Raw genomic sequence first — 25946 nt, 5'->3', positions numbered from 1 at the left:
AGGATGATGTTGAACTAAAACATCACTCTACTGTGGTGTACTGGTCCCCATTTGTTGTTTTTTTTAGTAGAGTTTGCTGTCTGAAACAAATCCATAGAAGTGGCTATGCTGTTAACTTTGTGTCTTTCAAACCTTAGATATTCCCTGTCATTCACTGTGCTCCAAGTGAGTGCAAAATGCATGAGAAATACAACATCATCTTTCAGAAAAATATGGCTACACCAACATAACTAATAAAACCTGGGAGATGTCAGTATTTGCTATTAGAAGAATATGTATGTAAAGAGGAGAAAAGCAAAAAAAAAAAACCAAACAAAAAAGTACCTACTATTTCTTAAAAAGATAAAAAGGCAAATACCTTGTTTTTTTTAAATTTGGTGTCTCTGCAGACTTTTCCTGATTTCCATCATTATACCGTCCTGGTAACTTCTGATCTACTAAACAGACGTAGCCAAAGCTTGGAGTTGCCAGCCCTCTGTAAGCCACATGGCCAGCTCTCTGTAAGCTACATTGGGGTAAAGACTGCTTTACTCTCCTCAGTCTCTTCTAGACATCAAGATTAAAGCCTACTAAAGGCTTCTGGTTTTTTGAGTGAAAAGCAGTGGATAAAAGGCATTCAATATCCTTAAGGTGTTTAAATTTATGCTGTTACTTCAGACCTTTTTTCCTTAGTTTATTTTTAATTCTTTTAGACATGTAACTTTAAAACATTCTGAAAACAATCAGAAACAATTGCAGCTTTGATTAGCAGCTAAATTAAAACAACTAATGAGCTAGCCTACCTCTCCCTTTGTCTTGCTGACATATTTGCTTAACTGCAGGATACAATCCTGACCCTTACACATTTCAGTTCTGCTGGGCACAGTGAAGGCCATTTTCTGGGTTGCCATCCATCAGAACAGGGAACACTTTCACCTTTTATTTTGAGGAGGAAGAAGCTGCTGAGCTGATATGGAAATGGCAGGCTGGTTATTGTCTGTGAAAAGCTGCTGAGACCTGTGTGCAGGACAGCCCCAGTCAGGCTATCCTGTCATCATACACAGATCGCTGATTATCACACACCAGTGTTTGTGATCTTCTGCAGTGCTGCTTCCTTCTGTCTCCCATCAAGGCCCAGTGAGCACAGACCGTGACAGGTAAAATCTTCTTCCAGACCTCAGATGCTCCCATACAAAGAGCCATGCTTAATCCCTGGCCTAGTGTGTAATTTAGTAATCTGCATGGTCATGAATTCCAGGGATATATGGGCAGGAAGCGCAGAGCAGTGTGGGTAGCAGAGCAGGCCTACAGAGTCATTTAAGTCTTTGTTGTATTGTGTAGTGAGGGATTTTGGGCACAATGAGACCTGTCTGTCAAAGATTAAGCAGACTGGAAGTGTGGTTTATACCAACAAATGAATGAAGCTTTTTGGAGTGTTAATACAGCCACGCAGTAAATGTCCAAGGACTTAAACATACAATTTATGTGATGACAAGCAACATTGGAATAGATCATTTATTCTATATACCTTAGCCAGTGGGAATTCAAGTAGGTGAAAAGTTCATTTCCGTCCTTACCTCAATCAATATATGACACTTATATAGGACAAGTAAAAAATCCTCTATTTTTTTCTCTCCCAGACTTTGGTTTGAAGTTATTTTTACTAATTGCGGTTTATTCTCTGGCACTGCCCAGTAAACCAGCTGCTGACTGACTGGCGCTTATGTTATCAGTCACTGCAGTGAAATTTTGCCTGGACCCACTTTGCTTAAGCCCCCAGAGATAACTGGAATCTGGCCAAATGTTATGTTAGTAGATATGCAGACCTCTGCTACTCTCCACTCCTGCTTTGGCCTGTGTATTTCCAAGGAATGTATAGATGAGAATTCACAGACTCCATTTTTTCCTTTAAAGTGAATTGTTTACATGTTTGCAAAGCTCCCTTTGGCTCTGCTGTGTAACAGATCTCTGGGAAGAGGTTTTGTTCGAAATCTGCTATCTTGAATAAGCATGAGATGGTTCCCATCTGAGTTTTAAATCTTGACTAATATTATCTATTCCAACAGACACTGTTGGTTTTAGCAGAACCCTGTGCAAGGAAAGCTGCTCAGACCTTTCTGAAGTGCCAGGAACATGCTGGGAAGGCTATGGGAGGCAAAATGTAGGGGAAACTGCTTGCAGAGAATCTATTGTTTGCTGCTGACCCTGTACTGGCCAGATCTGTGCATGGCCTACTTTCCCCGCCTGCCTTTCTAACTAGAAGCATCCTTTGGGGCTGAATGACCTTAGTGGCTAATGAGAAGTTTTGTGTGTTGCTGTGTTTCTCCCTTGTAAACAGAATGTTTAGCATGTAGAACATTGTCTGGTGACTAAAATGGATACTTTTTCTAAAAATTGTGTAGAGGGGCTTTGTTGTTCATTTAGTATTTTTTTTTTTCTTTTCCAAAAAAGAAGCTACTTTGTTAACTAGACTATTAATGTTATACATGAAATGGCAGTAAGTCTTAGAGGCAGTCATGCTGCATATATCACATGCCAGGCTCAGACTTGTTTTCAGAATTACATTGTACTCAGCACTAATTTGGTTGTAATAGCACAAACACTGAGTATCAAACAGGGGAAGAGACATGGTAGTGCATCAATAAGAACAAAGAGAAAAAGACAAGATTGTTTTTCTGGAACATTGCTTAACTTATGGCAATTCACAGATACACATTTTCTGTGTAACAGTGAAATGCCATAGAATAATTAGATTAGAAAAATAACAGGACAATCCAGTGAGCGAAAAAAGCAGTCATAAGATTGTTGTCCAGAATTGGTTAGGCTGTGACTTGGATTGCTAGCTAAGACAGAGGAAAGGTTCAGGGTTTAGATTCAGGTATCTCAGCATTTTACACACTTTTTCTCTCAGGAATTTGAGATAAATTGAGAGAAACTCCTAGAAGCATAAATGAATACAGACAGTTAAATCAGCTTTAAGAATAGCAATGTTACGCTTGGGATCCAAATCTCTATTGTTCATATTCTAATGATACAGTTTGCATTCTGCAGAAACAGAAAACACAATAACAATAATTGAAAAGTTCCATTTAATTATGATATTATTAAAACTGAAAAACCACAGCTATGTTTTATGCCAAATATGAAAAGAAGTCTGTATTATTTTAGTTAATATTAAGTAATGTCTGCCAAAAATTCACCTTGATATTTAATTTATTGCAAAATGCAGTAAGACAAATGTCATTGATATGAGCAGCCACATTACTGGCTAGAATATCTGCAGATAGACAAAGAGTAGAAGGCAAAGATTGAGCACCTTTTATGCAGATTCGAAGACAAGCTGTTAAAGATTGTTCTATTAGTTGTTAATTTTGCAGCATGTAAACCAAGATAAGTTGTTCTGTTTTAGCTGGAATATCATGAGATGGTTGACAGCAACACAGGAAACTTCTGTAAGAAGTGTGAAAAATAGGGAATCCCCTTCCCTTCCCTTCCCTTCCCTTCCCTTCCCTTCCCTTCCCTTCCCTTCCCTTCCCTTCCCTTCCCTTCCCTTCCCTTCCCTTCCCTTCCCTTCCCTTCCCTTCCCTTCCCTTCCCTTCCCTTCCCTTCCCTTCCCTTCCCTTCCCTTCCCTTCCCTTCCCTTCCCTTCCCTTCCCTTCCCTTCCCTTCCCTTCCCTTCCCTTCCCTTCCCTTCCCTTCCCTTCCCTTCCCTTCCCTTCCCTTCCCTTCCCTTCCCTTCCCTTCCCTTCCCTTCCCTTCCCTTCCCTTCCCTTCCCTTCCCTTCCCTTCCCTTCCCTTCCCTTCCCTTCCCTTCCCTTCCCTTCCCTTCCCTTCCCTTCCCTTCCCTTCCCTTCCCCACATCCCTGCTTGGTCTCTGAGGAAACACTAGCTTTTCATAGACTTTGCTTGCAAATGGGAATTAGACTTTTTTTTTTTAAAGGGTTTGTTGTAAAGGAAAGAACTGGAGAGGAGCCCAAAGCAAATTAACAGATCTGGACACAGCGGACCCTGCGGAGGTTTGGAGTCTGCTCGGCTTCAGCATGTGGCTGAACCCTCCCTGCCTTTCTAGATACAATGTCCTTTTAATAGTCTTAACAGGCCTGACGCTGGCAGGATTTCACTTGCTCAGTACACTACTTAATACAGCTAATTTTCTACTGACAACATTTTTGCAACAATGAATCTTCTGTCACTCGAGTCCATGGGGAAGGCAGCTTGGAAATGCCAGCCAGAGGCAGGGGGAGCAAGTTCATTGTCACTGTCCACTTAAACAGTTCTTTAGAAACACACTCACATTTTCTTTTTTTTTTTTTTTTGCTTGTTCTTTGGGGTGCTAGGGATAAGTGGAAGGGAAAATAACACAACATTGCATGTTTTTCTTTCCTTATGAGCCCATAGCAGATCCCTGAACGTTGTTGTGTAGGGGGTATCTTAAGGAGAGGCAGAAGCTGGGGTTACCCACGAAGATACAATGATTCAACATCTGTTTTCCTCAGGAGACTTGTATAATATCCATGATAAGTGTTGTATCTTCCTCAATAATGAGTAAAGTAAAACCCCTTTAAATTGTGAAGAATAACTTGCTCCATCTTCCCAAATGTGTGGGAGAAGTGACACACACACATACATGCTCTCATGGCCACAGAGCCAGGGGACAGAGGGGATGTCACCCTCACTTGTCGTTCCACCATCCCCTTTGTGGGACTGACCGCCAAGGAGCTGCCACTTGGTCATTCCCACTGCCCTGCTCTCACCAGAGGTGACCTGTGTGCATCCCGGTGAGGAAAATACTTTGCATATGCTGCCTTGTCTACTTTCCTGTGCAGCCACCAGGAGAATGGAAAGAAGTTCTAGAGAAACCCTGTGTTTTCTTCTGAAATAACTAACTCTTTTGTATTAAAATTCAGCTCAGGACTTATTCTGCTGTCAAGAGATGTACACAATGCTCAAATTCTCTTCCTTCAATTAAGGGCAGGAAAATGTTATGACAGCTGCTGTCCTATGTGAACAGGTCAGAGAACTGTAAAGACTTTCTAAAACATTTTTTAGAGATTAGGCACTGAAGGCTTGAGGGAGACAATATGAACTGAGGTTGCAAAAGACCATAAAATCTCATAAACCATTCAAACCTTTGGCTGTACTATGCTCTTTTGTTAAGAAAAAAAGAAAAGCTTAGTTCATAAGTAAATTGAAGTCAGTTAGACCTCACTGGCTTCAACATTTTTGTTAAGTTTTCATAATCAAGTATTTCAATATAGGCCCTAGTTTTTGGAATGTTGATGGGTGTAATGTAGTGCCAGAGCTCCACGAGGTGCAGCAGCAGTTCCTGCTTATGTTACCTCCTCCTTCATGTCTCATTTCCTCAGCTGCCTCTAATTCAGGCTTACCCATGTGCACGATTTCAGAGGAGTACCTGTTGTCAGACTCATGTGCTGTCTACACGAATTGTCTTCATTGGTGTATGAAGCTTGTATTGCTCTGCCAATTGAAAACACAAAAAGGCCCTAAAGATATCAGCCAAGATAGCAAAAAGAGCTTTTGCTGTGGCAAATAGCAAAAATTTAATCTCAGATGACCAAATATCACCTGAGGCTCATGGCCAATTGGCTTAAACAAACAGTGGGTAAGCTGTGGGGATTCAGGGGTGATCACCTCTGCTCTGGTGATACTCTGAGATGCAATTCATCAGGATCTAGTCTCTGCAAATCTTTTGTTCTGCTCAAAAAAAGGCATAATTTTGATTGATGATCATGAAAAAGGCAAGTAAATGTAATTCAAGTATACAATGCAGCTCCTTAAAAATAAGCCGTAAGTCATCATTTTCATACATTGGTTATTTGTTTAATTTAAATACAATGTAAGTCATCACTCTGCTTTGTAAATCCTGCTGCTTGCTCTTTATTTAAAAAAAATCCCCATAACTCAAAACTTTCTGTAGTGCCCATCACTGTGGGTTGTTGCCCGTGGCTCCCCTCCTCTCTGGAGCTCAGCACAGGAGGGCTGTGGCCTCAGTGGTGCTTCTCTCACACGGATGTTACAGCCCACAAGGGCTTTCACAGGCTTTCATGTTATCTGTGCTCTCTGTGGCCTGGAACCTTCCCACAGGAGCTTATTGCTTATCTAACTTGGACATTTCACAACATCAAAGCAAAAAAGCAACCAAAGTTAAGTCATGCTTTTTGACTTTTGTACATTTTTCATTGTTGCTTCAGAAAGTCTTGAAGTATAAAATGGAATAATTACTCTGAGTTCATATGGAGTCAGTCCTGGCATTGTCCATGGTGGGGAAAAAAAATGACAGTATGTGTTGTCTTTGTGTGTTTTAAATAGAAATAGCAAATATATGGAATTGATTGGATCAGGATGTTTCATGAAAGCTTTTAACTGGAAATCAAGCATTCTAAGGAACAAGCTTTTCATAGATTTAAATATCCAATTAAAAATATAGTCTTACAAATTGTCTAGAGTCCATATATAGTTCTGTATTTATAATGTGGTAAACTATCCATTTCAACTTTGTTATTGAAGTATGGGATTCATCAAACAATTTGTGAAATCAAATTTCAATAATTTTTTAAGCTAAAGTAATTTTTAAGTTAAAAAATAGGGTGTAAAGCCATATATATATACACACACACATACATACATATACATGACAGACACGGTTTTTATCACCTAGATTTTCTACTTGCAGTCATGTCTAGTCAGGCTTAATGGAAATAACAGAATTATTTTTTGAAAATGGATTTTATCACATGAATTTAAATTTAAAATTTTTTATGGGATTCAGCCTGCAGTTGCTCATTATTACATTAAAAGATTGGTCCTGAGATTACCAGAGCAGCCTTGACATTCAGCGGTGTGAGCATTCCAAAGGCTGCTTTGCATAAACAGAAAGCTTTTGAAAGGCATTGTGATACTAAATAATTTCACATGGTACATGAAAAAAATGTTGCTTTTGTTAAAATAAAAAAAAAAATCACCCTAATATCCTTCCTTAAACAGAACAAAACAGAAGAAGACCCCAAACAATGGCATTTTTGGGAGGATGCTGAATGAAGCAGGATTGTTGCACAGGATTTTTTTCTGGTCCATTATTTCTGTGTGCACATACATTTTGTTTGTATTTTTTTCATGCTGCATAGGTAAAAAGCTGTGTAGAGGAGCAATGAATTATATGACAGAAATAAAAAAGCCATTTTCAACTTAAGACTTCCCCTAAGTTTTTAGAAGAAAAACTGAAGAAAAATTTTCTTTAAAAGTACAAAGCATTTTTCAGTAGGGAGAATAATTACTTACTCTGGAATGTGAGCAGGGCACTGGATACCTGACCTGTAATTTAGGAAAATAGTGAAGGGGTTTTCATCAGTAATTATTATTATTACAGTAGAACTGCAGGGCCCCAGCTGAGAGCAGGACTCTGCTGTGCTACTCCCTGTCTCTCTAGCAAGAGAACCACTGCTGTGGGAATCTTGCTGTGAAGGCAGGGCAGACTGAAGAGGAAAAGGGAGGAAATGGAGGTGGGAAGTTGAAGAATGGTAAGGGAGGAAGTGGAGGTGGGAAGTTGAAGGTTGGCAAGGGAAGAAGTGGAGGTGGGAAGCTGAAGGATGGCCCAAGGCCGTGCTGCTCGCCCTGGACATGGCTGCCTTGCACTGGTAAGTCACTGACAGAGCCCTCATCTGAGTTCAGGGAGATCCCTGCGTTAGCTTTTGTAACCTGGTGGCTCTCATCAGAGAGAATGTCCCTGGTTTAAATGGGAAATGCAACCTGTGTGTGTGAAAGAGCATCTTGAGGTACCTGTCCCTTGCACAGGCTGTCCTGTCCAACAAGAATCGGGTACATAGATCTTCCTTAAAAGTTTCAGCCTTAGAGGATGCAATATATAAGAACATGCATTTTTAGAGCCAGAATGTAATAATGAGTTAGTGGTTGGTTGTTTGGTTCATGTTTATATAATCAAACAAGCATAAGATGCTTCAAGCAACAAAGTATTTGCTCATGAAGTAAATATTTCACTAATAATCTTTTGTGTCAATAAAACATCTTTTATGGGGCAAATAATGGGTGAAGGAATAGAGAATGTGAATAAGAACCTTTTACAAATTTTGGTCACTGAATTCTCATAGAGAAGAAACCATGTGTTAGTTTCAGAAGACATGAGCATATTTAAATTCAGTTGCTCTTTTCATACACAGGACCTTAATTTTGCTTAGAAAATGAATAGTGCTTTTGCTGCTTGAAATATGGCAGCCTACAAATTTACTAACAAAAATAGGAATCATTTCTGCCCTTCCTGATCAGTAGTATTATCTGCTTAGTTACCAGAGCTGCGAGATTCGTTTTAGTGGGTTCCAGTGTTCTTTATGGTGATGAATCACTGAGTTGGCATTGACAGTGACTTAGGCCAGTTGAATTGTTTCCTAAGTATGTATTTGGGTTTTTTTTGTCCCAGAAATAAGTAGCCTATCCAGTGGTTCCATACCACTTCCACGTGTGTTCCTTTACACAGTAACAAATCAAATAGATTTATGCTTTATTCTCCAAGCTCACAGAGGCAATGGGAAATAAAAGAATGTTTGGAATTTGTAATGCTATGTGTAGCAGCTCTGCTTCAGTGGGCGAAAATTTATGTGGGGTATTAGAGTTGGCAAAAGGGGTAGTGACAATAGAGAAACTGTGATGTGTTAGGTTGTGCAGCAGCAGAGGCCCCATCATTACCCATTGTTCAAGCCTTTCCTCATGACACCCTGACACACAGGTGAAATTAAAAGGGTATAAGGGAAAAAGTACATGGTGCAGAACCTTTTCCACCTTGAAAGACACTGCCATCAAATTACACTTTCAGGCTGTTTGGTTTTATTGCCTTCTGCAGTGTGGTGACTCAGAAGCAATGGGAGGTTCCTTTTCCAGGCATTTTTTGCTCTTGCTTACCACACATTGAGAATGGAAAGCTGAATGTCTGAGCCAGCTGTGTGTTTGTAACGGTTTGCAATGGATATGTGCATAACAGAGATGGACATGATTCATGCTGATCTTGTGACACAAACTTGGTCAGAATCCAAAATTAACTATGAAAATGCCCAGGTATATTTAAAAAAAAGCTATTTTTACCAGTATCATATTCATTAGAGACAGGCATCTCATTTAGTGCTGCTGCATTGTAAAAGCCTAGTGCACAAATAAGTTTGAGAATGCAGGTCATAGATTTCACATATTAAATTCTAGTCGGCATTTGAGAGAACATTCACAAGTCACAGTAATTTCATTTGCTTTGTTATTGCTTAATATAATTAGTATTCTATAATTTTCCTCTCTTTAAAAACAATTGTCATATATCTTAAAAAAACTAAAATGATATCGCTTGCATTAATTGCTAGTGTTGAACATTAAAGATGAAAAATAGGGAGCTCTGTTGATTCATTGTAGTTTTTGTTTGATGTAATTCATATTTTATATTTCAGCTGGTCCTCTCTACTAAGAGTTGTTTTATTGTTTTATCCTTTAGATAGTCTTTACTGGCTAAAGCCCAGTAAAGACTAGGTAAGTGTTAGGTCAGACAGAAGTTCCATGTGGCATTGAGGTCTGTAAATTTACCTTATGGTAAAACCTGAGTCTTCATAGTGCTGCTATCATTGAATTGCTCCTGCATGCCACTGTGCCTGCTCTTTATAATGCTTTAATCTTGGAACAGTTCATGGGAGTGCTGCTGAGTGACGAAAATACTGGTTTTTTAGCAGTGAAGGCAAGTCCTTTGTTTCAGCATAGAAAACATGATTTCCATCCACACAGACTTCAAAAGAAACAGTGGGAATTCTTGAGAGCCTGATTATCATGGCATAATCACATTATCAGAGAGATTAGAAGCACTTTACTGTATCCTTATGCTTTAGTGACACTCCAAGGCACTGGACAAAATCTTCAAGTGCAGTTAAAATCTTTCTTGTAGGGCACTAATGCAGGAGAGAGCTATTTAGCTGTGGGGCCTGAAATCACAGAGAACATATTTAATTCTTCTGTCCAAGAGCTGCTCATCCAAACACAAGCAGAAGGTTTAGTTGCTGGTCTTTACTCTCCAGTCTAGATCTATTTCTCAGAGCCACCTGCAGCAGAGCAAAACAAAAGCCTCCTAAAATGTTAATTCCCATCAGTTCTAGTCATTGTGAAACACTATCATTAACCAGGCAATCAAGCTAATGGAATACAGAAGTATTAGCAATTCAAACAAATGAAGAATTCACAGTGTGTTTTCTCTACAAACTTGGTGGGCTCTTGGATGCCATTTCTTTTGTGAGAGGTAAGTAAGACTGTAAGTGTAACATTTTTAGGTTATGCTTTAGCACTGTTGTGGTGCCTTGAGGTAAGCAGTCCACAACCCATGCTTTGTAAGTGAATTGTTGCCTGAAAGCCTCTGAATTTCTTATGATTATGGGAAATTCAGTCTCAGCTTTAACTTTTTTAAGTGAGAGCAGAGCATGTGATTTTTAACATGTTTCTTGTTGTGTATGGTTCAGGACAGCTGAAGATTTGGGGATTAATGTTCTGATTATATAGTTTCCAATATAAAGGACCTATTGATAATTAGCCCAGAGTGAAGAAAGCTAAAAATAATCAACATAAAAGCCTTTTCAGATGCGAGTGTGTGCCTCTGGAAGTGCACACTATGGACAGTGTCTACACAGAAAAGGTATGAAATATCAAACACGCACTTGACCTCAGTTAAAAGGCCAGGATGAAACAATCACAACAGAAAGAGTGATATGGGAGAATTGTTGCAGTTAAAAGAAAACTGCAACAACAGTGAAGAAAGACGCATGGAATATGGGAAAAAATATTTTAGCCTAAACAGGTAATAGAAATGATACTGGAAAAAGAAATTTTAAAATCATGTACACTTTGTTTCACTTTGCTTGATTTTAAACATCTAACAATGCATTTTTAAATTAACAGTAAAAGTATTTTACCTGCCAAGCCATGAGTCAGGGCTTTGTATGTCTCCAGCAGAGATTACTGAAACACTTGCAGCAGGGAGCTGCATTCCTTCTGCTGTTTTACGGAGTTAGGGAAGTAAAAGGAAAACACACTTCCATGGACATGAGAATTAAAAGGAGGGGGAATTATGTGGTGGAATTATTAAGGTGTAAATTTTTTTTAACTTCCTTCTCTATTCTATTTTACTATAAGTCCTAATCCTTATTTCTTATCTAACTTGGACATTTCACAACATCAAAGCAAAAAAGCAACCAAAGTTGAAATCATGCTTTTTGACTTTTGTACATCTTTCCTTGTTGCTTCAGAAAGTCTTGAAGTATAAAATGGAATAATTACTCTGAGTTCATATGGAGTCAGTCCTGGCATTGTCCATGGTGGGGAAAAAGATGACAGTATGTGTTGTCTTTGTGTGTTTTAAATAGAAATAGCAAATATGTGGAATTTATTGGATCAGGGTGTTTCATGAACGTTTTACCCCTTAACGCGGGCAACTTTGTGTAATCCACTGATTTTGCCGGTAGAAAGCATAGCCATGAAGTACATTTTCTGCTGATACTGTGGGACCTTAGCGTGGTGGTTTTGGTGTCCCTGGGCACAGCCCAGCAGGGCGGTGACACCGGGCGGCTCCTCCCGGGGGCATCTCCCGAGGGTTCCTCGGGGCACCTCCCGAGCCGGGCACCTCCCCTGGGCTCCTCCCGGGGGCCCCTCAGGGCACCTCCCGAGGGCTCCTCAGGGCTCCTCCCGAGCCGGGCAGGGCCGTCAGCGCCGAGCCGCGGGGGCGGCGCCCTCTGGCGGCAGCGGCCGGCCGTGCCCCGCTGGGCTCCGGGCCCGGGGATTGGTGCCGGGCCCCGCGGCCTGCGCTGCTGCAGCGCCCGCAGAGCCGGGCAGCGGAGCCGGGCAGCGGAGCCGTGAGGGGCCTGGAGCACAGGCGTGATGAGAAACGCCTGGGGGAGCTGGGCTTGTTCAGCCTGCAGCAAAGGAGGCTCAGCAGGGACCCTATGGCTTTCTGAAGGGAGGTGGTGGTGAGCCGCTTCTGGGCAAGCAGCGATGGTGCAAGGGGAAGTGGCCTCAAGCTGTGCCCGAGGAGATTCGGGCTGGGTATTTGTGGGGGTTCAGGACATCCCTCTGGCTGCCCTGGCTGTCTCGATACCCAAGCAAGGGGGCTCGGAGACCCTGGCATGAAGTGAAAAACACCCGTGGCTTAGATTTTAGCCTGTGGGAGAGGCTGCCAACTCTATATGAGGAATTACAAGCCAAATGGGTTTGAGTAGTGTAATAGGTGAATTGACACAGGGTGGAAAAGTAGATTTTAGGGTTTTTTAGAATGTAATTCAGGGGTACAAGATGGAGGAATGTGAGCATGTCCTAGCCTTTTCTTCCTTCTTGTCCTTCATGTCTTGCTGTGATGGTGACACTTTTCTATTGGTTTAGGATAGGGACACACTGTCCAACATAGATGTTAGATATTGGTGCATTGTTATAAACAAACGATACGTAACTTTTGATATAAAAGGTAGACACCTCCCAAGATGCCGGCCAGACTGCTATGGCTTCTGTACTAGGTGGACCTCAGCAGGTCAGAGAGAAGATATAGATAAGGAGAAATAAACAACCTTGAGAACTCGACTTCACGTATTCCAGACCTCTTCAGCTGCCGGGCTAGGGGAACAAGGACTTTCACACTGTTGGGGTCTCACCAACTGACCCTGACAGATATTAGGAAAAATTTCTTCACTGCAAAGAGTTAAGAAGTGGAACATAGTGGAGTCACCATGCCTGGAATTGTTCAAAAAATGGATGGATGTGGCACTTAGACATATGGTTTCATGTGCATGGTGGTATTCAGTCAAAGGTTAGATTGATCTCAGAGGAGTTTTCCAACCTCCACATCATCACCAGACAGTTTAGAGAGGTGGCTGTCCTTCTCTACTCTGTGCTGGTGTTGCCCCATCTCGAGTCATGTGTGGAGTTTTGGGCAGTCTTTGTCTAAGAATAGACAGGGAAAACTTTAGGATGGCCTAACTACCCAGAGAGGTATCAAATTGCATTGAAAGTTGAGTTGGAAACAGTAATTACAAAGGAGTTTGTGGAGATGATGCATTGACTTGTTTTTAATGTATATTAGGGTCGACCAGGACCAATTGGGCTTCAAGGACCAATAGGAGCACCTGGATTTACTGGCCCAGAAGGTTTGCCTGGAGCAAAAGGTGAGAGAGGAGCAGTGGGCCCTCCTGGACCAGCTGGACAGAAAGGTGACAAGGTAGGCTCAGCAGTGACTTTTCTGTCCCTGCAATAGTTCTATGGCCTTGTGTATATTTTTGAGTGAATAAAGATAATCTTGGACTATATGTCTAGGGATAAAAATACAATGGCATTTCAACAGTATCTTTAGAGAATTGTCAGCATTTATTTTTGAATGAGAATACAGATACTAAAGGTACTGAACAGTGTAGCCATGCTGGTAGGTGAGCTACAGCCAAATGAGTTTTGCTGTTGCAAGTAGTCTGTCACTTCACATGCCCAGGGGTAGAGGCTATTATTCACACTTCTGTGCAGGGAGACATGGGGCTGGTTCCTGTGTAGAAGATCCTGAGCTGGTGTCTAGAAAAGCAAAAAGAATGGGTACTACATAAAATCTGCAGTTCAGTTTGGCAGGTGCAAAATTATTTCTAAAAAAAAGAATACAATAAACTATGTCATAATCAATAGAGTAGCCCATAAGGTGTAGGTGTCAATGAATGCAATGTGCAAGACTGGAAACAATTCCTTTGCACTGAAAAAAAAATCCAGTTACTCCAGAACTGTTTCTATTCCCTGAAATTATACATATGCAATACCAGCATGCCATAAGATTCTCTCTCTTCATCTCTTGTGGGAGAAATGTATTTTACTTTTCCAAAGCAAGAACAAGTAAGGGAATTCTGCTTACACAGTCTGTTTTGCTACTATTCAGAGCAGAGCAACAAATTGTGGTAATTACTTGCAGCTTGAGCAGTCTGTAGTTAATGCAGTGGTCTGCATGTCTCTGGGGGTCTTATCCAACTGTAGACAACTGTAGAAAAATATGTAAGTTTTGTTGAAACTCTTGGAAAGACAAGGGTTAAATGTAGGTTGTTTATTTTCCTGGCATCTTGTTTTCCCCAGCTGTGCAGTAGGAGATTATATTTTTACATTAAGTTGCCTGATTAAAACATTCCTGTAACACTTATTTGGCATCCAGTCAAGCTCAGATGCTCAGTTCCTGTCTTCACTGACCCCTGTGGTCAGAGGGAATCTGCCTGAGATAGTTTGCTCCTTTTGGTTTTGAAAGCAGAGGTCCAAGACTGAAAGTGTTGGAGTGGAAAATATCTCCCAGGTAACTGAAATGTATAGACCAATGAAGTGAAATATAATGTGTACTCTTTTTCTTCAGGGTCCAATGGGAGTTCCAGGATTCCAGGGTATCAACGGGATCCCAGTAAGTTTATATGTAGATATAAATCACCAGAATGGTAATCACAGCCAAAAGTACCTGAACATGATTATATTTTCCTAGCACATGCATAGTGTATTTAGCAATAGCAATTGCTTGCTTCTATCTGTAGGAAGATGGAATTGTTTGTTAATCCACCTGGTGATTCCATGCTGTTTTGGAAGACAATAGGAAGCTGATACATATCAGAAAATGAGCCTGAGTTACGTGGGGATTGCTTGCATGATTGATTAGCTATTCTTTCAGCACCACTGTTCCCTCAGCACTGCCTAAAACCCACTGTTGCATAAAATCAAAGATTTGCAGAATTGAAAGGGACCTCAGGGAGTCAAACAGACATGATCAGCTGTGCTTCAGGCCATTTTTAACATGAGTTTCCTAAACAGTTTTTAAAACCTTGTGATGATGTAGACTAACTTCTCTATTAGAAAAGCTTTGCTAATGCCTAACTTCAGTCTTTCTTTCTGCAGTTTAAAGCTCTTAGTTCTCATGTTACTGATCAGGGACACAGAGAGAACATTGTTCACTTTTGCTTTGTAGTAGCTTTCTTGTATGTGATAGCTGTTACCAGGTCTCCCTCAATCATCTTTTGCTATGACATGAGTGAAAACACTGATGAGAGCTGAGGCTCTCCAGATAACCCTTAATTCTCTTCTAGGTTCTAGTCCTGGTTTAGATCAGGTGACAGGTAGGTAACCACTTTCCCTGACTATCAGGAACTTTCTGTTTCTTTCATTCTTTAAAACTTTATATTCTAGAGACAGTTTATAAAAAATTATGTAGCTAGAGTTCTTGGACAGCTTTCTTTTGTTTGGTTTCTCCAGGGACTCTGGCAGAGGCATTATGCTATATCTCAGGGAAACCTTAACTGGACCAGCTTTAGAAGTTGCCCCAATCTTCCTTACTCTTTCTACCCTGTTTGACTCATCCTGCTTTCTCCTTCTGATATTAGAATTATTTTTGTTTTCTTGATGGCATTTTTCCATTCTGTCATTGTGCCTTCAGACTATGCTCATACTCTTTCTCATCTTCTCTGCTTTCTCAGATGCTGAAGAGCTCCAACAGTTGAACTGTGTTTTCTTACTTCAAATCAAAAACTGAATAGTTATGATAGATTGGCTGAAAATGCGCTGTTGGCCTTGTAAATGAGCTTGTTTGATTCCAGTTCCTTCCTGGCCCTTTTCCTTTAGTCCCCCTCTGCTCATCCTTGCCTGTTTTCTCTCCTGCTCTACTCCCTTGCTGCTAATTTTCTTTTGCTTTTACCACCAGCCAACTGTCGAGGTCTGAAGAGAACAAGCTGTTCCCATAATACTTAATTTAATTGAACACGCTGTGGGAACGTGCTGTTCTCAGGGTGTTTTTTCAGATGAGGCTCTGGAGAAAGGGGATTCCCAACAATGAGGGGAGGCAGAGATAGAGCAGCAGCCATTGCCAGGTAGTTGGCAGCTACAGGCATTCCTAGGAGAGAGAAGGGGAGGCAGATGAGAGGATTCAAAGCCTCCAGCATATGCAGATCTGTTCTGCTTTGCAACATTCTGTAAATGGGTTAATGGGAAAGAGGCAGATTTTGCTGGTCAGAGTAGCAAAGTGTTCATCACTGTGGCTCTTGTATGCCACAACTGCAGGGCAGAAAAAGGGGAAAGAGAAACTTGTTCATACTGTTTACATTATAACCACTAAGATAAATGTAGGGTGAAAATAGCAACCACCACTGCTTGAGTAAATATTTTCACTTTTACCATTACATTTCAAGATAGGGAGCAACTTAGATTTTTTGTGAAATGTGTACCAATATAGGCGCTTTATATGGATGTGTGAAATGTAGAGCAAACGAGAGAACATGTGTGTGTGAGAAAGATGGGAGAAGTAAAAAGATACTGCTATCTCTGCACATCCAAATATGAAGAGAGATTTTTTTGTAGTATGCAGGTATGTTAGTGTGGGCAGGTGTAGTTTAGTCATGGCCAATGGGCAAAGCCATTATTCAGAGGGGAATCCCACTGCTGACCTTAAAGGAAGTGGTATTCCAGAGAGTTCCCCTGGGGAATGCTGGTGACAAGTAAATCATGTTATTGCAGCTGGCCTGACTAATCCCTTTAACCTAGTAAATACAGCAGCTACATGTGTTTATTGCTAGACTTTCATGTCATGCTGTAGAAGCCCTCAAATCCTTAGTCCTACTTGGGAAGTTTATTTTTTCCTATGGGACAAGATTCAAGGACACCTCTGGCAAAAGCTGGAACTGAAGCTGGGAGATGTATATAACTTTTCATTAACTGTCCAAGGGGTTCTTGAAGGAAATACTTTTATGATAAGTGAGCCCTTGTCTGTGCCATGAAAGCCAAAGCTATATGAAGAGGCAGTTTTGTGACCTTCCTAAAGTAAATGCAAGCACTTGCCAATGGCTGTAGAAAGGCCACTTGTCTTAACAACCCATTGAACTGTTTATTCAATTAATTTTGTATTCATCCCTAATTGCATTTGTTTCTCTGCTTTTAATTATTTGTGGAACTCTCCTGTTGGGATTGGCTGTTCACTGTTTGATTTAGAAAAGAGGCCCCTTGGGATCGCAGTGTCAGTGTACAAACAAGAGTCAGATAAAGAGGGTCCAGATAACCAGTTCAAATTTCCTTATCTGTCTCTCACACCAAATGCCTCCTTTTGTGGGTACAGAGAGCACAAGCATCTCTCCAGCCTGTGTTTTAACTCTGATCTGTAAACTAATCACCCTGACATGTATAAGTCTGAAAGTCTTGTGCCTTAGTCAGTTGAGGTGCTTGTGTTCAATTGGCACATCTGCCAAAAGAGGAATTAGAGGAGGTGAGAGCAATGAAACTATTAACCACCACTTTTTCAGGTCAAACCAGCTCTTTAAATCAGTATTTGAAACCCCTGGGAAAAAGGTTCTTTTAAGGCAGGACTTGGCAACTCTCAAGGAAGTCAGTTGTGGGTGTTCAATATCTCTTCAGATAAGGGTCTTAAAACAAATATTATGAACTCTTGATTGCTGATTAGCTTTAAAGTAGGAAATCCTGTGGGTTGTTTTCCTAAAGCAAAAGACACAGAATGTGTGTTTGTGCTTGTGTGTCAGTCTGTGTCATGTTTTGGCACAGAACCACAGACACGGATGCCATGGGATTAAGTGACAGGGGCACAGATTTATTTAGCGCACATAGGAAATCACTGTGATCAGCATATTTTATGTCCTCTCCCTGTAAGCCCTACTCACATTTTAAGAGCATACCAAAGTCCTTTGGGCCTCTTACAGGTTGTCTTGTTCTGTGAGTTAGGAGATCTCACCCAAAGCGTTTCCCAGGATGTGGCTCACCCAGCAGCTGCATGCCACGGGCTGGCTCTTGGCCAGCAAGAAAGCTGGAGCAGCTTGGCTCCCTGTTGTCTCACTCTGAGGGGCAGATGTTGGCCCTTTCAGCTTCACTAAACTTGCAGCTGGTCACCTTGTGCTGTAACCAGATATGTGTGTGCTTGTCCCACATAGTTCCTGGTCATGTTTATGCTGTAAACAAAGTGAAAACCTGGTGGACACTGACAGCTCTGGCCTCTGACTCTGCAGTCACCGCCTGTCCTGTCAGAGATGTGATGCTCTTGGCTATGACATCCTGCATGGATCAAATTAATTAAGTAATTTCTAAGAGAAAAATCTAAGTGGCAATAAATTGCTGCTTCAGCCTACTCCAGTTGCTTTACCAGGGCCTGGCAGGTCCCTGCTTGCACACCACACATGTTTATTTTGACAAGCAGACTAATCATCAGAGCAACTGGTACTGTTAATGTCTCTGATGGTAATGCTTTAGAATGACTTCATTCCATTCCTTGTTAAATCTCAAATTTATACTTGTCTGGGTGAGCTGCCCTAATTGTGCAGTTGAGACACACCTGACATTGATTCAGTTTGTACTCTGTTGACTAACAGAAAACAGATCAGGTCCCTTTCGATTTTGTTGGCACAAATCTTAATGCAGTTGCCAAATGAGCTGGACCAAGCACTTCATCTGACTGGAAATTAACCCCATTAAGAAATAGAACAATTATTTCTCTGCTGTGTTTGTCTCCTACTCTGCCAGCACAGGGAGAGATACATGTGAATAAGCAGCAATGTGGAATAGCTGTGCTGGCAGCAGCTGAAGTCAGCTTAAGTAATTACATAAATATGGCCTAAGTTGTTCTGCATCCTTGAGAAAATCACCCTGCTACTGTGTGTCCCAAGCTTCCCATCTATAAAACTAGGTTATAGCATTCCCACATTTTTTTCAAGATATTTAAAGATCCCTAGATAAAAAGCTTTACATTACTGCAAAGTTCTCATTGAGTTTTGTCTCAGTATGTGCTATTGGCTTGGATTGGGAAGATGTTTAATGTTGCAAATGTGTTTTATTTTAAGTATCAGGCATGAAGGATTGTTAATGTTCTGCTTTTTCACCATTTTATCCATGTTTGGTTTTTTGTACTTTCCTAATGTGAGTCATAACTTGCTTAGTGCCATATCTTAAGGACAAATCTTTGGGATAAAACAAAAGTACTTTTGAGATGAGTCAAGATCACCGTGTACAGAGCGGGGAGAGAACTGTCAAGTTACTGATACTATCTCCAAAAGTTCAATTTTTCTTCTTGCCTTAAAACAATCTTGTTGAGTGCCACAGAACTCATTTACAGGAAAAGCAGTACAGAATAAGCTGTACTGCCTGGCACTTGGGCATTGTAACTGACAATTCTGCCTTTCTGCCTTCTGCCCTCACATACTCATGTGGCACTGAAGAAAAACTACATGAAGTCCCAAACTTTGATCTCCTTTGCACTAGTACCATGCTGAGTAAACTGCAATCAAATTAGGAGAGCTGTACCAGGGCAAAAGATATGTGAAATCAGAATTAGGTTCAATTGTATTTTGCTCTGCTTGATTAATAATTGGCCATTGCAAATACTTTTGAAAAAATGTTGTCAGTTTAATTGGATCTTTCTTCTAGTTGCTTTGCCTAAGGTCTTATGTTTAATATAACAAATAAAGCAGTTCTGCTTTGAATGGCCTGATACTGGAGCTTTAACATCTGTTGATCTATTAAAGGAAAGAATCTACACTGGAGAGGAAGAGAAGTCACTGAAACTCCAAGCAGATTTGAATTATAAATGCTCAGTATTGTTGAATCTGCCTATGCCCTTTCTTTCACATGAGCAGCTTCCATTCCTGGTGTCAGGTGCACCCTTGCGTGCTGTTTGACACTGTTACATTCCAAATGGTTCACACTGCTGTGGGATGGTCCCTTTTGGGACCTATTCATGCACAAGTTATGTACTTCAGAAAACTATCCCTTGGACAAAAAGGTAATCAGATGAATGCAGCCAATGTTCTAGGATTTAACCTTTAGGGAGGATAAACAAAGCTGGCTGAAGAAGCTTGTTCTGTTGCACTCTGCCATACACTGAACTTGCTTGGGAGTTGTGCAATTATTTTTGTTTGTGTTGCCATTTGGAAGGAAGATATGAGTTTTCCGTGGACAACGGTATTACTAGCAAATAATGGATCGTGTTGGTCATTCTCTCTCTTTCCCTTGACACAGGGTCACCCTGGGCAGTCTGGACCCAGAGGCCCCCCTGGCCTCGATGGCTGCAATGGTACCGCTGGGAGTCGTGGCATTTCTGGACCCGATGGATTTCCCGGCCTACCTGGACTGCCTGTACGTCCCAGCTCAAATGTGGTCTTCTGTAGTCACTAAACCAGGATTTGCTTTTTGTGACATCGTTGAAGAAGCAACTGCCAAGTACTTAGGAAGACCCCAAAAAACCCTAAGTTTATTAGAATTGTTAGAATTCAATTTTCTTATCCACCTTGAGGATAGAATTAAGATCCTGTGGATAAAATCCCTTCCCTCACCTGCTGTCATCGCTGCTTTAGATGCAGCCCAGGATATGGGTGGCTGGCTGGGCTGCAAACTCACACTGGCAGCTTTTCATCCACAGGTACCCCCAAGTCTTTCTCCAGGGCTGCTTTCAATCCAGTCATTGCCCAACCTGATTCTGTGGCTGGGATTGCCCCAACTCAGTTGCAGGATCTTGCACTTGATGAGGTTTACGTGGGCCCATCCCGCAAGCCTGCCAAGGTCCCTCTAAATAGCATTGGTGTGTATATGAACAGGGAAGTTACACCGTGTCAAACAGGTTCAAATAGGACCTAAGGTTGTCAAAGGCCTAAAATGAAAAGGAAATCTCATATAAACAGGAAAATACCAGAGGAAATATTTGCAGAACCTTGTTTTTCTAAAGCTGCAGGAAGTCTTTAGTTCTCATAATAGCACAGCTTCTCTGACAAAGCAGCAGTGGTATTTTTACAGTTAACTGGAGCCAGGAATTTGCCTTGTTCATTATGCTAATTAGAGATTCTTTCAAAACTAAAGCAGTGTTTTTTCAAGAAATTTATTTTTTATTATTTTTTTTAAAATCAGGGTCGTCCTGGCCCAAAAGGCCTTAAAGGAGAACCTGTTTTTGCTCAAGGCAGTCTTAAAGGAATGAAGGTAAGACTTGTCATCACACAGGAGAAAATGCAATACAAGAAACTCCTTGATGTCCCACAGGTTGCAGGGCTGATACTGCAAGTTCATGGTGTCAATCCTGGGTGTCTGAGTGCAAAAGGCCTTGTAATAACTTCATTAATAATATTACAGAATACTCTCAGAACCTGGAATTGCTTGGTCTCTGAAGAGATCTTGTTCATCCCATATTGGGATGCTGAGACATTGCTCATCCTGTTACTGCTCAGTGCATGTTACAACTTCTACTGTGAGGTTCCAGCTGCCTCTCAGTGTTTCTTGTACTGGAAGGTACCAGAAATTGATCAGTCACATTCTTGGTTTACATATATGCTTCACTAAATATTGAAAATATTAAAAAATTCACTCTGTGAGATAAGGCCTCTCACACTGACTTTGCTGGTCAAAATTAGAAACCTTTCTAAAATTCTATCCCCATTATGTACACTCATAAGTTTGTAGAAGTTAAATAGATCTTTATTAATTTACTTCTGTATTTATAGGAAATAAAAATAATTTCATATTGTGATGATATGTTTTTGCATATTTTATAGCAATCATATTGTAAGAGTTTTTATGGTGTATTTTCAGTGGTTTTGTAATTAATATTTTTAATGCCACTTTATTTTCTCTTGTTACACATAAATAAAATGGTTCCAATTTTTCTAGAGATCTCCATTACTCAATTCAAATATAGAAGCACAGATTTCAAGATATTTCCCCATTTACACTTGATCTAATATAAACTAATAGCAAATATATCTATTTATACAAAGCTTGATGTTCCTTGTAGTTTGCTCCAATAATGTTGTATAATTTTTACATATGCATTTATGATTTTTAGGGTGAAAATGGTCTTCCTGGATTGGATGGAGTTCCTGTAAGTTGTTTAATATGGGGCATAATGATTTTAAACAATATTAAGTGGGTAGATTTTCAGGTATGGACTCTCAAGGACCATTTTCAAATTAGTGAGAAGTGTATTTACATGTGTGATACCAGTAGTGTAAGCAAATCTAGATTTGTAAGGGTATGAGTAGAGGACGTCCTATTTTTCCTATTGCCTATTTCATTATTCCTTTTTCAAATCAAACTCCCTTCTACCACTGAACTCTGTAACTTTGATTTTCAAAGTACATCTAATTGTATGAAATAAATTGCTGTAATTTTTAAATTTACTTATTTAACATGGAGATATTACTTAATGTTTCCTGAGACTCACTTTGGGTGGGGTTTGATGGGGTAAATTCCACACATCCTCTATTTGTCTTATGTTCTTTTTATAGGGCCCAAAAGGTTTTCCAGGTCCAATAGGTCCTGCAGGCCCTATAGGATTACCAGGTCTGCAGGTAAGAGACCTCACTGTTGCACTTGCTGATAGGAGAGTTCAAACTGTTGGCAGTTTTCCCTTCTCTTTCCCTTGTCTCTGTTTGTGTCATGACAATGAGCCAGGTGCCTGTGCATCTGAAAACTCTGAGCACAGCTGACTTCCAGCATAGGCTGTTTGGTTTTGGGTCAGTTTGATCTCATCACAAGAGCAAAGGCACCTCTCTGAGCATCCAGAGCAGCAAACAAGGGCTCCAGCAGAGCTCTGCAGTGCTCTCTGCAAACACCAACCCTTGTTACACTGTTCTGAGCACTGCTTCATCCCAGGGCCAGGGAGAATAGGCTGATCTCTGACAGCCTCTGACAGCTGATCTCTTGGAGCCCTTGTTGCCATGAGATGTGCTAGAGTTGCTTTTTCGAGATCCTACAAGAGAATTTCTATTGGGCAAAGGTAAAACCAAACTACATTTTTGTTTGGTTTAAGTTGAAGTTTTCTCTTAATTAACAACATTGCCAAAGAGCTGTGCTATTAGAGATGTGAAGACTTGAATAGCATGTGTGTTGTTTTTGCTTTGGAGGCAAGAAACTTCAGGTACCACTGCAGATCCCAGCATTGCTTCAATTGTTTGCTCCTAATTAAGTCAAAAGGAATAATATCTTGATCTTATTTACATTTAGGGTCCAGTGGGTCCCCCTGGGCCACCAGGTCCAAAAGTAAGTAGCTACCTTTCCTGTTTTCTTTTTACACCTAATTTTTGGGGTTTAACAGTGCTGTGGGCTTAGATAATAAGGAGTGGTGTTGTTGCTGTTATTTTATTATTCATTCATCCATGGGTTTTTTTCTCTCCTAGGGTAACATGGGATTAGGCTTTCAAGGAGAGAAAGGAGAAAAGGTAAGTAAAACTTGTTTTATTATGGAAAGAGCAGGAAATGCTATTTCAGAGTTCCATCACAGCTTGGTCCTCTAGAAAGTGGCTAGATTCTAGCATTTTTTTTCTTTTCCTTTTTCTCTTCTTCTCTTGGACGGATTGGCAGTTCAAATACTAAAGAATCTTGTTGCTTCCTTATCTGTTGGTACACTAAAAAGGATGGGAGCCTTTTCTGGTTGAAGAAGAAGGGGAAATCTCAAGTCAGTGCAGTATTTTTGTGGTTATCAAGACCTGAGATCGTTAGATATCTTTTGAATCTCCATTTCTCAGTTTCTTTGCACCATCACCTTGTATTGAGTTATTCCAACAACTTCATTCTTCCTGGCTTTCATTACATTATTCGAGTCAACTGGTGTGTAATTTATAGTCTCACTGTCCTACCTGGGTTCTTGCAGTCTGTGTCAGAATTTACATAGGCAAAATGGGGCTTCTGGTCTCAATCTGGGACTTGATTCTCCTGATGTTAAAATTGGTTCTCTGCCTTCCACAATTCCAATTGTTCCATCTCTTCTTTTTTTTTCATATTGCTCCCCAAAGTTTTTCTGCAATGTTTTCATATTGGTTCAATAGCTGAGCCTTTTTTTTTTTTTTTTTTCCCTTGTCATGTTTTATATCCACAAGGCTTTGGAAACAGATGCATTTTGTTCATCCTGATTTTCCATCTGATCTTTTGATTCCCATGACCAAAGTCCCATGCCAGCATTCAGGCACACAGATTTATATACATGAGGTATAATTGAAGTGGTTTTTCTTCTGATTTGTAGGCCATTTCCACAGAAAATCAAACATGGTCTGCTAAGTTAATATCTTCCTCTTTTGTCTACAGGGCGATGTGGGGCTGCCTGGGCCTCCAGGTCCCCCACCATCCACTGGAATACTGGAATTCATGGGATTTCCAAAGGGGAAGCAAGGAGAAAAGGTCTGTAAATTAAGTTTACAAACCCTCTCCCTCTCCCTGCTCTTTCATTCAAGAATCAACAAAATTACTGAACAGTGAGAGCTGCTATATTTCCAAATCAAAATAATTTTCTGTACCAGTTTGTTCTGTCAAATGGTTATTGAATAAAAATATTCATAGCTCAGACCATTGTGGACCACTAGAGAATACACAACACTTAGAAGACATCTGGAAGCTATGTAAAGGTTTTTGTCATTAAACTTAAAAATAAGTGAACTGTAGTTTGTTTTTTGTTAAACCTGTGAAATCGTGTCAGCTGAAGCAAAAAAATCAATTTAGAAAAATAAATGGAAGCTCTAGCTCTTTTGCCTTAGTGTACACTACTCTGAAATAATCAGATTTTTCACCTTTGCATTGTTATTACTGAGATGTGAATTTAGGTCATCAGTGTTTTTATGAAAGCTGTGTGGTTTGAGTTAAAGATTGAGTTGAAGATTCTCTAGACACATGAAGTCTAGGCATACTGGGTTAATCTGGGACTTATACAGGCTGGTTTAGGAGCCCAGTCTGAGCTTGCCTGAGCCCCTGTGTAAAGTTATGAGGGAGATTGTTGTACTTGGTCAATTTACATTAGTGTGAGGTGAGGCTCAGACAAACCCCATTCCTTTGGGCTCACTCTGGAGGTTGTAAGCAGGGTTGTGAAAACATTGCTTTCTCATCATGTGCTGTTTGGCTGCTTTCATGAGGCACTGTGCATGTTGCAGTTTCCCAGCTCATGACATGACATGCCCTGGTTTGGCTTGTACAGCTGTGGACAGCAGAGCAGCAGTGCCCAGGCAGTGCCAGAGGAAGCAGCAGCTCTGTGCTGAGAGCCTCTGATGCAGCACATGGTGGCACAGACCCAGGGCACTCGCTGGCAAACAAAGGACAAAGCTTTGCTTTGGGTGTCAGGAGCACGGCGGGTAGAGAGGGAAGGTCTTGCTTTCACAGGCACAGTGATTTATTGTGTTTGTCTCTTTCCCCTTGCCAGGGTGAGCCAGGTCCTCAAGGATTCCCTGGAGACCAAGGATTGCCTGGCATCCCGGTAAGGACAGAGGAGTGTTTTTAACACGTGCCCAATAGGGGTTAGATGGTTCAGCAACCTCTGAATAGCTCACAAGGCCTCTACAGGAGTTTCTAGGCACCAGAGAACTTGGAAAATCTGATAAAAGTATTCACAAGGCTTTTTGAAGAGTTTAACTGTAATCTGGTAGTTTTTTGTCCTGGAGATACAAAGAATAAAATGCTGTCCTACTACAGACTTGCAAAGCTGCCCAGATTTCAGTACCTGCAGCCTGCTGTTTGCAGACTTGCTTGGAGCTCTACCTGTGGCATGGCCACTTGATGGCAGTGTTCCTTGTCCCACAGGCATTTCTAAAATCCTAGTTTTTTCCCTAATTTTTTTATTATATCTACACATATATTTTGTTATTTTACTTTAAGGCTGTAAAGCACATGCAGATCTTTCTTTCTATCCATATACACCTGGTTAAAATGGGCTGTTTAATATTAGTGCTCATCAGCTCAGCATGTTGTTGCATCTTCTCTGTATGAATTAAGAAAAACAATTTACCCCTGAATTCCTGAGAGCTATTTCCCAGCTTAAAACATTTTGTAAACAGAGGTTGTTACAATAAGTTTAGGGAATAAATATTTTTGGGAACTTCTGACTAATAAGATAAATTGTTTGCCAGTTTCTTCTGTGTACAGATGTTCTTAGGAGAAATATGTGCAAGAAAAACCTGTACATGAAGCACAGTTTGTTATTAGCCTTT

General features: G+C 40.7%; 1 protein-coding gene across 2 annotated transcripts in view; it reads left to right on the top strand.

Annotated features, from left to right (window-relative positions):
* The window catches only part of COL4A6 (collagen type IV alpha 6 chain), a 110270-nt gene that overhangs the window by 57562 nt on the left and 26762 nt on the right, over positions 1-25946 (top strand). The window contains exons 1-11 of one of the 2 annotated variants that reach the window (XM_072929146.1): positions 11841-11990; positions 13094-13228; positions 14381-14425; positions 20014-20130; positions 20896-20964; positions 21824-21859; positions 22266-22328; positions 22984-23019; positions 23157-23198; positions 24061-24153; positions 25163-25216. In XM_072929146.1, coding sequence (XP_072785247.1) covers positions 14387-14425; positions 20014-20130; positions 20896-20964; positions 21824-21859; positions 22266-22328; positions 22984-23019; positions 23157-23198; positions 24061-24153; positions 25163-25216 — 549 coding nt within the window. In that variant the 5' untranslated portion in view covers positions 11841-11990; positions 13094-13228; positions 14381-14386. Of the gene's footprint in view, positions 1-11840; positions 11991-13093; positions 13229-14380; positions 14426-20013; positions 20131-20895; positions 20965-21823; positions 21860-22265; positions 22329-22983; positions 23020-23156; positions 23199-24060; positions 24154-25162; positions 25217-25946 lie in introns of those variants that run through there. The other variant, XM_030272304.4, reaches the window with a different exon arrangement.

This window comes from Taeniopygia guttata, chromosome 4A (genome assembly GCF_048771995.1).
Source record: "Taeniopygia guttata chromosome 4A, bTaeGut7.mat, whole genome shotgun sequence".
Classification (NCBI taxonomy): domain Eukaryota; kingdom Metazoa; phylum Chordata; class Aves; order Passeriformes; family Estrildidae; genus Taeniopygia; species Taeniopygia guttata.
Note: the sequence above shows the minus strand (reverse complement) of the source record. Positions and strands in the feature narration are given on the sequence as shown.